Source organism: Herpailurus yagouaroundi, unplaced genomic scaffold (genome assembly GCF_014898765.1).
Source record: "Herpailurus yagouaroundi ecotype Mexico unplaced genomic scaffold, PumYag 141, whole genome shotgun sequence".
Taxonomy (NCBI): domain Eukaryota; kingdom Metazoa; phylum Chordata; class Mammalia; order Carnivora; family Felidae; genus Herpailurus; species Herpailurus yagouaroundi.
The window spans coordinates 60,852,896-60,865,970 of NW_024412396.1; the positions used below are offsets into that span (position 1 = coordinate 60,852,896).

At 41.7% G+C, this 13,075-nt stretch overlaps 1 protein-coding gene across 7 annotated transcripts in view; it reads right to left on the reverse strand.

Moving 5' to 3' along the window:
• GALC (galactosylceramidase) overlaps window positions 1–13,075 on the reverse strand; it is a 151,741-nt gene that overhangs the window by 77,417 nt on the left and 61,249 nt on the right. For 3 of the 7 annotated variants that reach the window (XM_040477935.1, XM_040477934.1, XM_040477933.1), the window contains one exon: window positions 10,513–11,867. The exons of 2 other annotated variants lie outside the window; for them this stretch is intronic. In XM_040477935.1, coding sequence (XP_040333869.1) covers window positions 11,721–11,867 — 147 coding nt within the window. In that variant the 3' untranslated portion in view covers window positions 10,513–11,720. Of the gene's footprint in view, window positions 1–10,447; window positions 11,868–13,075 lie in introns of those variants that run through there. 2 more of the 7 variants (XM_040477930.1, XM_040477937.1) reach the window with 1 other exon arrangement.

Sequence of the window (13,075 nt, forward strand, 5' to 3'; positions counted from 1 at the left end):
CAAACCAATTAAATTAGATCCTCTGGGGTGGAACCTGGGCATCAATAGCTCAGATCTCCTTAGATGATTCCACTGCACCCAAGGCTGAGAACAGCTAGGCTCTAGAAACATGGAGGGAGAGAAAAAACAAAACCTATAAAGGCATGCAGCCATGTGGCCTCTGACCCATGTCCACCACTCAAAGACCTGACCCCTAGACCAGGTCAGTCCCAGGGGTGTGCTTGAGGGATTCTGTTCCACACCCAATGGCTTAAGTCTCTCTGTACGGGTCTGAGAAGCTGGATCGTATATTCACCACCTAACCCAGGGTTCTGACATTAGAAAAGCCTCAAGCAAAACAAAAACAAAAACCCTCATACACAAACATGCAAAAATTCTCTCCCAATGAGGTGGAGGAGAAGTGCCTGAGGCAGAGATACCACAGACAGACGGTTCCTGGAGCTCACTGCTCTCCTCCTGCATAAATTCACCATCATGGAAATGAAGCCTGGGAGTAAGATCTCAGTGCCTCCCATCTATGATCTAGATGTGATTACATCACAGAATGACATTTTCAAATGGAATGTACAGCTCAGAGCAAAGTCTCTCGACATCTCAAACAAGAGAGGATAGAAATTTATTGAATAACTATTCTCCACTCAACTTCACCCCACCCCACCCCCCAGAATATATCCAATGATCTTTGGCTAACCCAACAGGCCAGCCTTTTTCTGTTTTACTCTTCCATTTTTTATAAGGCTAAGTAACTTACCTTGAGTGCTGGATAACATGTCAGTTGGTCAGGCTTTTAAAACTCCCCATCTCTAATCTAACAATTTTATACATCTCGTGTGATAACGGCAACCCCCAAAACCTCTAGCTACCCTGGTAATTCAGGATGGAGTCAAAGAGACTAGCATGGTCCCTGACACTTACCGGGTTTGTATCCCTGGGCACATTTTTAAATCCTAGTTTCGAGTATTGCCTGTCTCCTAGGGCTATTATGGGGATGGAATGAGATAACCCACGCAAAGCGCTTGGCACAGTGTCGGCCACCTCGTAAACACTCCACTCACCCAGCCGCCCTTCATGTGTTGTATTACGTATTATGCATCGAAGCCTATGCTAGGCGCGATGGACACGGGGTGTGTAAAATCAAACCTGATCCCTGCTTCCACGGAGCTCACAAACTAATTCTCAATAGATGCCAGCTGTCGTCATTTCAAGATGCTGAGATGGGGAATGATCCTCACACTGCGGAGAAAGAAATCGCGTGAGGAGTACAGCAAGGGTGTGTACCCTCTTACTTGGCTTGCGGAGGCCCAAATGGCAGGTGTGGGTAGTTAAGTTTCATGGATAGACACAACGCAGCACTGAAGGGCCAGACAACGTTCTGACTTTGATCTAAACTTGAAATGACAGGGATCGGCGGGGTGGGGGCAGAGGCAGACTGAGATGGCTGACTTCCGGCTCCAAGAAGCCTTCCCAGGGCATTTTCATTTCACGCGAGTCAACTCGCCTCTCCGGGCTCTATTGTCTTCCTCTGCAAAAGGATAACGCTGTTCCAGATTATGTCTCAAGTCCCTGCCAGTTCTCACATCTTCCAGTAAGAACAAGTGTGAGTGTTTGGGAGAGGGATCCCCCCCGCCAAACAATGATGCTTCTGGTCTACGGGCTTTAAGATAGTAGTACTGAAAATGAGCCAAAGGTTCCACAGATCGAACTTTTTTTTTTTAATTCATCTTCTTTCAAATGTTTATTTATTTTTGAAAGTGAGAGTGCAAGTGGGGAAGGGGCAGAGAGAAAGGGAGACAGAGGATCCAAAGTAGGCTCTACACTGAGAGCACAGAGCCCAATGTGGGGCTTGAACTCACGAGCCGAGAGACCATGACCTGAGCAGAAGTCAGAACGCTCAACCCACTGAGCCACCCAGGCGCCCTTCATGGATTGAACTTGTAAATAACATTAACAAAACCAGGTGCCTGTGGCAGAGGCTGGTCGTTACCTGCCCTGACATTCGTGTTCCCTTTTCTTCTCCAAAACTGAACCCCAATTTCATTTGAAGTCTCGTGGTGCCCAGAGAAAAGATCTACTTCATACTTTCTCTCATGACTCCAGCTAGCATTTTACCAAATTCTGGTCAGTGGCATGTAAATTTATCTTTCCAGCACATCTTCTTAAATGGGAAAGGTCAGGCACTTTTTCTTCCTCTCATGAACAGCAATGTAGGAGTAAAATGCTACTGAAATGGGCAAAAGAGGAATTTTCAAAAGTCAGTTTTTTAAGCAAACTCTCTACCTAAATATCACCATAACCCAGCAAGCAAGCCATATGCATTCTTTTTAGAGGATTAAAGTTAGTGGTTCTTACACCCTTTACACCTGCCAGAGGGAAAAATGCCATCATGGTGGGGCGCCTGGGTGGCTCAGTCGGCTGAGCGTCTAACTTCGGCTCAGGTCATGGTCTTACAGCTCATGAGTTCGAGCCCCGCGTCGGGCTCTGTGCTCAGAGCCTGGAGCCTGCTTCAGATTCTGTGTCTCCCTCTTTCTCTGCCCCTTCCCCACTCGTGCCGTGTCTCTGTCTCTCAAAAATAAATAAACATTTTTAAAAACATGCCATCACGGTTACACTAATTGTAAGCTTTTCATTCAACATTCACAAATGTTTATGATTACTGAAGATTTCCAGTAATTATGATTATCGAAGATCCCATGTTCTCTTCAATCCTCTACGAAAACCAGCCCAAAATCTCTGTGTTCTCAGTGACATTTTTATTAGGAAATGTAATGCAGTACCCCAAATAGAAAATTTTATCTACCTCTGTTTAAGAATTCCAAGACACATTTCCAGGATAAAACCATCTGTATCCAGACACACAGAACCAGTAGGATATATAATATAGGGAGATTTATTTTAAGGAATTGGCTCCCGCCATTGTAGAGGCTTGGCAAGCCCCAAATCTGCCGAGGAGGCTGGCAGGCTAGAGACCCGGGAAAGAGCTGTCGTTTGAGTCCAAAGGCAGTCTGCTGGCAGAATCGCCTCTGCTTCCAGGGAGGTCATTTTTTTAAATGAGGCTTTCAACTGGGTGGATGAGGCCCACCCACATCATGGAGGATATTTCACTTTACTCAGTTTACTGCCTTAAATGTTCGTCTCATCTACAAAAGCCCCTTCACAGAAACATCTAGAATAATGTTGGACCAAATAGCTGAGTGCATGGCCCAACCAAGCTGACACAAAAAATTAACCGTCATGACATCTTGGGTGGTTTTATTTGCAAAAATAATTAGAGTCTCTGTAGATCTGTCACAGGGGGTGTGTGGAAAGAGACCTCTGGAGGTCCTGTGACCTGGACAGACAACAGGACGCTCTACCTGAGAGACTGATCTTCAGCTCATCTAGTCTTGCAGTGAATTCTCAGACTCTTCTGAGGTTGCTACCGGTTACACCTACGGAGTACCCATGCACATAGCCAGCAGAGCAACTGGAAAGAGGCAGGTGGGTAGAGATATCCTGAATCCTTCCGTTTGCAAACAATCTGACCAAGTCCCGTCCCCATCAGACAGTGTCAGAAGTAGGTGAGAAGTCCTGTGAGCCTTCAGGGCCAGAAGTTGAACAACCCCGCCTGGGAAGATGCCCCTGTGTGCCCCACACTGAGCCATCCACACACAGTTAAGTTTTCGTGCCATTTACCTACACTCAAGGAAATTGCATCGTCTGCCTGTGTCTAGTGGGGTCTTCCAATCGAGGGGCTTGACAGCCTGTTTGTTATCAAACATAGCAGTAAATCCGCTACAGCAATAGCACTGATACCAAAGTCCAAGCCCATCCCCAAAGCACATGGTACCACCTTGCACATAAAAGCTTTAATGTGGGCTTAGAAACACTTCCCACGTTGTGTTAAATACATACCACACTATTCAAAAACATTAATCAGTGCAATCTGTTAAACAGATGCAGAGAGTAATAAACTGTCTTTTCAGTATAATCTTGAAATCACTTACTTCTGTAATGTTTTCCACCCCCAGGAATGTGAAACCTATAAATATCTTGTTAGAGCAAAATCATTTCCAATTTCTTGTCCAACAGCCCCCTACAATCCCTCAAAGTATTTGCATTTTTTCCTAGTTGAGTAACAATTATCAATTCTCTGGAACATCAAGTTCAATTTTACTGGTGAAGGAGATGGAGTAGAGAAGAAGATGGCAGGGAAGGAGGGAAGGAAGAAGGGAGAAGGTAAGAAAGGGAAGGAAAAGAAAGAGGGAGAGGGGGAGGAGAATGCATTTTAAAAGTTTCAAATCAGCCATGGGCTTGAATTAAGCGAAAAAGGCTATCTTCAGAATAATATGATCAAATTATAATACTTCTGACATACAAAGAAAAGCAAGCTTTCTTTGAAGTGAAAGTAGAATATTAACAAGACAAGAAAAATCAAGTGTGAGAATCTACCTATGAGCAAAAACTAGAACACTGTGGTTTCTAAAACACGCCTCTTGATTACCTCTTGTTTGGACACCACGATAGCTTAAAAATATTATGAATAGTTCTGTGAGAGTGATAACGACAGTCTTTTTAAGCAAATCACATACCTAGAAGAATGGAATTTGGTATACAGCCCATCCATATTACTTTAAAATGAAGTAAAATATGGTTTGCAAAATGATTTCACTTGACGAGGCCATTTCGCCAGAGTGAAAATGTGCAGGGCATTGTGCGCTCATCTTCAGCATGAGAAACGATGGCAAACATTATTGATTTAGAAACAAAGCTACCTCTTCAGGTAAGCAAGATTTGAATTAAACAAAGAAATGCAGATTTGCAAGTTACAGAATTTGGGTGTAAGAGCTGGAAGGTGTCTTGGTGACCAGCCTAGGTTCTTTGCTTTACAGACGGCTCCTTCCATTCTGGAAGGCTTACAAGGCTTATATGGTTCAACCAAGGCTAAATTAAGTAGCAAATCTGGCATTCAGCTCAAACTTCCAGACTCAGGTTCAATGCTCTTATGGTGGTGCTCCCCCAGGTGGTATTTTTGGTGTACTGTGCTCTGATTATCTGTGTCCTCAAAATTCGTATGTTGAAATCCTAACGCTCGCGGTGATGGAATGGGGATGTATGTGGGCCTTTGGAGGTGTTTCGCTTATGAGAGTAGAGCCCTCGTGAATAGGATGACGGTTCTTTGAGGTTTCGGAGAGCTCCCTAGCCCCCTCCACCATGTGAGGACACCGTGAGAAGTCTCTGTTGTCTATAAGCTACCCAGGCAGTGGTATTTTGTGACAGCAGTCTGAAAGGATGAAGACAATATGTGAAGTACGTTTGGCAATTTACAAAGCACTCTCATCTAGAGGCTCTGCTGTGTCTGTTTCAATGAATACAATTCATGGTTACTAGTAACCACATACAAATCCAGTGTTTCACATCAACCTGATCAGAAGTAAAACCCTCACTGAGCACCAAACCAGGGAATGTAGAAGTAGGAGACGCAGTTTTTTCTACCCAAAGAGCCACAAGCTACCTGAGAAGAGCAAAATACCACCTGAAACGGCACCAAAGTCATAATGGGATGTGGTTCAAATTATTAGTGTTAAATAAAGGATTTTGGAAAAAGGTCCATGATAAATATTAAATTGAATGGGCTGAGAGGTCCATCTCCAGCCACGAGAGAATAACTTCTGGAACTGGACGGGACCTTCGCTCAAAGAGACTGTTTCAGGGAGTTAGACAACAGGCACCCCAGTACTGTGATCCTTGAAAGAAGGTAAACAAATGAGATGAACCTTGTGATCCCCAATTTCTGTCTGGAGGCATTTACTAGATTCCAGTACACAGGGGGTAAATACAGAGGATGGGCTTATAGAGCTGTGAAGATAAAATCTGTGTTTGAGGAGTGCCTGGGTGGCTCCGTCAGTTGAGTGTCCAACTCTTGATTTCAGCTCAGGTCATGATCTCACGTTTCATGAGTTCGAGCCCCACGATGGGCTCTGTGCTGACAGCGTAGAGACTGCTTGGGATTCTCGGTCTCCTTCTCTCTCTGCCCTTGCCCCACTCATTCCCTCTCTCTTTCTCTCAAAAACTAAATAATGTCTTTTAAAAAAATCTGAGTTTGAGGAGGCTGAGATATGCAGCTCATAGGAAGAAGAAAGCTCTGTAGGAAAAGAGGACCAGAAACCTGCAGACAGGTCCGTGTCTTTGGCTCTAGACTAAACTACATCATCATAGCATGAAACTCCATGAGCCAGGCAAAGAATAAACAGGGAAAGGACAGTTACCAGGGTCCTGTTAGCTGTACAAATATCAGGAGTCTCACAGGGAGAATGGGAGATGGTCAAGATTAGAACAACTCTGGTGGAAAGAACTCTTTCAGCCCTGGGACAATTCCCTGCCTTAGGAAATGGGGCTATATTAGCCCTGGTGGAAAGGTATTCTACCTGCCCTATAAAAGCTCTAAAAGCCCCAGAAGAGTCACACTGTCAAAGATGAAAGGAAAACCAGAAATCACGCAATTGTATTTGGAGACTTTAATGTTCCTCTCTCAGTAATTCATAGAACATGTAGACAGAAAATCAGTAAACACACAGAATTCTTAAACAACACAATCCGCCAACATGACTTAATTAATATTTGGAAAACATTACAGCCAATCACTGAAGAGTTTGTACTGTTTTCAAGGATACATTGACTAAGATAAGTTGCATCGTGAAACTAGTCTAGATACGTTTAAAATAACTGAAATCCAAAAGAGCGTATTCTTTGACCACAACAGGACTAAGTATCAATAATAACAACAACAAAATCTGGAAAATCCTCAAGTATTTGGAAATGAAACACTTCTAATTAGCACAAATGTCAAAAAATAAAAATAAAACGGAAATGAGAAAACATTTTGAACTGAATTTAAAAAAAAAAAGACATCATGACATATCAAAATACATGAGGTGTTGCTCGGTGTTTTAGACAAAATTTTATAGTATTGAAAGTCTGTGTTAAAAGAAGATGGCGACCCAAGCATCTAAGGTTACATCTTAAGGAGCCAGAAAATGAGTACATTAAAAACCTAAGTAAACAGAAGAAAATAGAGGTACAAGCAGCAATCAAAGAAATAGAAAACAAAGAAACAATGGGGAAAATATTTAAGAAACCAAAAGCTGGTTCTTTGAAACATAAATAAAATTGACAAAAATCTAACTACACTAACAAAGATAAAGAGAGAGAAAGCACAAATTGGCCATATTAAGAACACCTTATAGACAATAAAATAAGAAAACATTATGAACAGGTCTATGCCAATAAATTAGACAATTATACGAAACGGACAAATTCCTTGAAAGACGCAAATGGCCAAAACTAACACAAGAAATGTAGAAATTGGAACAGCCCAGCTTCTGTTAAGGTTTCTCAGTCCCCAATCCCTCTTCTTGACCTGCTTTGTGAGACTGCAGCTGGGCCCTGGAAACATGTCTCTCTTGTTGGGTAGCAGAGAGGTGCTGGAGGAGGAGCTTGCCGTCCTGTCCCAGGGTGTTTTCCCTCCTTGCCCCTGTGGTGTGTGGCCACTGGGAACATTTAGCACACTGTGACTCAGGAGGGCTGGGACGAGCAGTGGTATTCACCCTCCAGTGATGTTCCCCAACACCCCCCGTGGTTTCCCAGAAGTTTCACCAGCACCACAAAGGGGTAACTTTCTAGGGAGTTTCAGGGGTAGCCCAGGAGGCAGCTTGTCTATGTTCCTCACACACCCCAGAGGGTGGTTTCCTGCCTGTCAGCCCAGGATTCAGCATCTCAGCGAACTTCTATGCCATCCACAGCCACACCATCTCTACTAGACCGAGTCTCAGCTTTGCAAGGAAGCCCTCGTCCAAATTTGCCCCTTCCTTGAGTACTCTGCCCTTGCCGATAAGTGGCCGGTCTCTATACCTGCTATATCTGTAACCTTTGGAATTCTCATTACCCCTTAGTAGTTAATCCCATTACCAGTTAATAACTTCGTTTTTTCTGGTGTGGCTTCTGTCCTGGACTGTGACTGATACCAGTGATTAGAGTCTAAGATAGAAGAACCTCACAGAGTGTTTCAGAAGATAAAAGAGGTAAGGAAGGGACACTTCCCAAATGATTTTATGAGGTTGTTACCAAAACCAGACAAAAATAGAAAAACAAACAAAAAAATAAAAAACTGGACCGACATTCTGCATAAATGTAGACATAAAAACCTTTAACCAAATATTGGCAAATCAAATCCACTAATATATAAACGAAGAAATAAACCCCACTTGTCATATGTCAGGAACACAAAGTTGCTTTAATGTTTGAAAATCAAACAAAATGATGTACTACCTTAATAGAAGAAAGGAGAAAAATCATTTAATCACTTAATGGTGAGACATTTTCCCCCTTAAGATCATGAAAAGGCAAGAATGTCTGCTCTTCCCACTTTTTCTCTATGTTGTTCTGAAGTCCCAACCAGTGCAATAAGGCAGAAATAAAGCAGACATATTGCAAGAGAAGAAATCCTATCTGTTTCACAGATGACACTGTGTAGGTAGAAAATCCTAAAGAATTTACAAAAAAAAAAAGCGCTAGTAGAATGAGTAATTTAGCAGTGTGGTTGGACTAGAGGTCAACAGAAGAAAAGCAAGTGTATTCTGAAATATGTGTATTGTAGAAATGTATTGTGATGCACACAACAAACAACTGAGAAATGAAATAAAAAATATCATTCACAGCATCAAAAAATCACAAAATAATAAATTTAATAAAATACGTGCAAGACCTGTACCCTACAGAAAACTACAGAAATGGCTCAAATTATGGAAAGCCTAAAAATGTGGAGATGGAACATGTTCATGGATTGAAGGGCCAATATTACAAAGATATCCATTCTCTCCAAATTGATCTGTAATTTTAATGTAATCCCAAATAAAAATCGTGGAAGCTCTTTGCAGATATATACAAGGAGAGTCTAAAATATATATGGAAACTTCGCATTTACCTGGATTAGACAAAACAATTTTGAAGAAGTTGGGAGGATTTAAACGGAGTTCCACACTGACTCTCAAGCTACTGTAATGAAGACAGTGTGGCATTTGCCTAAGGACAGCTATGTAGATCAATACAACAGAATGGAGAATTTATTTCTGGAGGTACACAGTGATAGGCAATTGATTTTTCACAAAGGATAGTGTTTTCAACAAATGATATTGGAAAAACTAAATATCCATACAGAAAAAAAAAAAAATGAATGTCAAACCTCACACCTCTCAGCATATGCCAAAAAAAATGCAAAATGGATCACAGACTGAATATAGAAACTAAAAGTATAACACTTATACAAGAAAAAAAGGGTAAGATCCTTATGAATTTAGAACAGACAAAGATTTCTTAGGATGCAAAAAAAAAAAAAAAAAAAAAACCCCACAAACAAGCAAAAAAACCCAAACAAACAAACAACGGAAAAACAAAACCACCTACCATAAAGGAAAAAAATAAACTGCACTTCCAAATCAAAATTTTGCATTCTTGAAATGATACATACTTGGAGAAAACAATTTATAAAACATATATCTGAGTTTTAAAATTGAATCTGAAATATATAAAGAGCTCTTAATAAGACAGGAAACCTAATTTTTAAAATGAGCAAAAGGTACACAGACATTTCACAAAAGAAAACACATGAGTGACACAGAAGTCCGTGAAAAGATGCTCAACGTCTCATGCACTGCCACACACCCACACACCTGAAATCAGGCGGAGTAACAACATGAAGCTTTGGAGAGAGTGTGAAGCAACTGCAACTCTCAAACACGCTGCTGGGAGTGTAAAATCATACAGTCATTGTGGGAAACAGCTTAGCAGCTTCATATAAAGTTATACAGACACTCCCCTAAAGATCCAGCAATTTCACTCTTTGGTACTTATTAAGAAATGAAAACACACGTCCACACAGAGATTCGTACACAAATGTTCGGGACAGGTTTATTTGCAACACCAGAAAGTGGGAGAAGGGGATGACAAACGGTCGCAGAACCATACAATGGAATATTCTTTGACATAAGGAGCAAACCGTTGATATAAACAGCAACATAGACAAATCTCAAAGCATTCTGCTGAATTAAAGAATTAATTAAAGAATTAAAGAAACTGAATTAAAGCATTCTGCTGAATTAAAGCAAGGACTACATAGTGGATGATGCCACTTTTATAACGTTTTAGAACAAGGAAAATTTATCAGCATCAATAGAAATCAGATCGATGGTTGCCTGAGACGGGTGCGGGTGAGAGGAAATTACGATAGGTGCACATGAGAACTTTCTGGGGGTAACAGAAATGTTCCACATCTTAGTTGGGGTGTTGGTTTTGTGGGTATTTCCACCTACCAAGGCTCACTGAACTGTACCCTTGAAATGAGAACATTTTATCGTATGTGAATTCTGCCACAATAAAGTTAACTTAAAAACATACGTAGAGACCGGAATGGAAATCACTTAAGACTTGGTTTTAATTTAAAATTTTTCTCTGTAATCTGATTTATTCTAATATTTACCTTCTTATTATAATAGAAATAGACAACTTTGTTCATTTCACCTATGTTGAACTATTACAAATTCCAAAATTGCAGAATTAGTCCAGTGAAGCTCTGAACTTTCATTATAAAAGAATTCCAGAATTTACTTTATCGACATGAATGATGTGAGTTGTTTCTAGGATGTCTATTAATGCTTAGATATCAATTACACTGCATGAGAAATATGCTCCCCATACTTAAATACAAACACATTTGTACTTTAATGAAATAAATGCATCAAATCACACAATATTAGAGAATGATCCAATTCTATGTACCAGCAGAAGCTTAGTGTTCCCCTTCTTCCGAGAGCAAAGACAAAATAATTCGTTAGCTGTTTTCGTCTGTCATCAGTGACACACAAGACAGACCACGAAAGGCGCAATGAGATAAGACACAAGAAAACTGCTACAATATCATCTTGAGAGCCACGTGCAGCACTGGCTAGGTGGGATTCTCTTCTTCCTTCCAGCCACCTGGGAAGATGTTCTCAGAGAGTTTTAAGGGTTACACGACTAAAAGCTGGATGTTAAAGACTTAAAAACTGCAGATAACCCAATTAATCTGCTCATATTTATTACTGCAGAAGTAGATTTAGAGGTAGTTTATTAATGAGGCATTTTTCAAATCATCCACTCATCTATAATTCGAAAGCATCACTGTAAAAAGGAAAAGAAAAAATACTCTTTATAGAGTGTAAGATTAACATGTTGAAGTGGTTTTCAAAAAGCAGCATTTCCAGTGTTCTTCAGCAACTTCTGGGGCGGTATTACCTCCAGACGAGGCCCTCAGCTCAGTCAGACACACAGTCCACCTCTGTGAAGATCAAGTCACTGCCCTCTGCACGAGCCCTTGCACACAAGATGAAGAAAGCGAGCTCAGCATTAAAGCCAAGGCTTCAAGGTGTGAACCACCCAAACCACCCCTAACAACAGGACCCCTGTACAGCTTGAACTTTAGGGGCCATATCGGGTAATGTTACCGATTCACGTGTCTCCCCTCAGCATTAGTTTTAAAAATATCTTCCAGAAGATCAAGCAAAAATATATTTCTCTCCCCATTTACTCTTCACTATTTTTAGTCTCCGAGAGGCTCATGTATTGATCCATCAAGGCAAGAATTGGCTCTGAACCAAAACCAAAAAGAAAGAAAGAAAATCCAAGGAGTGTTCTACGGTGCTCCGTGAATATTAGCTTGTGGCTTCCACATGAAAGTTGTCAAACTGTGCAAATTCAAAAGAGTGAGTTCCAATCGCGGCCCAGCCATTCTTCGGGAAACTCACAGGGATATTCTTCCAGACAGACTTGCCATTCAACGTGCCAGAGGAGAAACGGCCCTGGAGAAAGACAAACGTACCCCTTGAAGACGTATGAAAATGATCCTCTGAGGTCTGTTTCTTAATATGTGTGGCCAATCTATTCCGTGGAGCGAACATCCTTCTCACTTAAGACCATGGCAAAACACAATTCCACAGGTTTGAGCGCAAGTTTGAAATACAGGAAAAATTCTCTGAGGAAATTCTTATCTACTTATGTAAATAGTTTCCGAAGCACAAGGAATAAATACCTTGATATTTCCTTGTCCCCCACCAAAATGCTCTAAACCAACAGAAATGTAAAACTTTTCCTAACTTGGTAAAGTTTTAAACAAAAGCCCACTGAAAGAAAGAAACATTTGTAATTTGCAAGTACGTGCATGCTCACGTGTTGTGGCTAACGGCCACCAGCTTTTCGGACGTGACTACCGGATCCAAAGCTTCCGTTTACCTAAATCCGTTTTGTTCCATGTACAAATTATCACCTCAAAGTCATATGGAGAGCCCACCCTCAAGTTATAAAACTAGGAACCGTCAGTTAAACTGATGTTGGGGTGGGAGGGTCAGGGGTAAGAAGGGAGACGTCCAGAGAAATGAATGACTTACTGGTCACCGACACAGAAAGACAAAAATAACTCCCTCAGATAGTGGCCATTCCTACCTAGCCAAGTGCCTGGCACACAGGGGAAAATAAATGCCAGCTCTTGTCATCATTATTATAGCACATTTACGAGCGTATCAACTGCAGCTGAACATTTAAAAGTAGCTAATTTCAAAGGGTGAAGAGCTAACGATCCAAAGCACTGGGCTACAGATCAAAAGAAAACCTGTTTTTAGGTCACAGAATTGCAGTTCAATGGGTGTTCGTTTCGCCCTTTCATGTTACGGAGGGAGATACTGAGACGTGAGATTAAAATTCAAAATCAGATTCACCAGCAGGGCTACAACTTGAATCATAGCTGCCCAACTCCACATTCAGGGCCGCACATATTCCCACCAGCACATGCGTGCACAGCCACATGCGTGCACAGCCACATGCAGCTCTCCAAGTGCTCACTGAACACCTTCCGCCGCTCGGCCAACGGGGGGTATTAACACTGAGCCAATACGTAGCCATAGCGCGCAAGCATACATCACCTCCTCCTCCCCACCCCTGCCCTCTGGCCGCTGGGCTGCTCCACACACGAGGCCTGTCACCAGCAGGGTCCCTCCCACGAGGCCTGTCACCA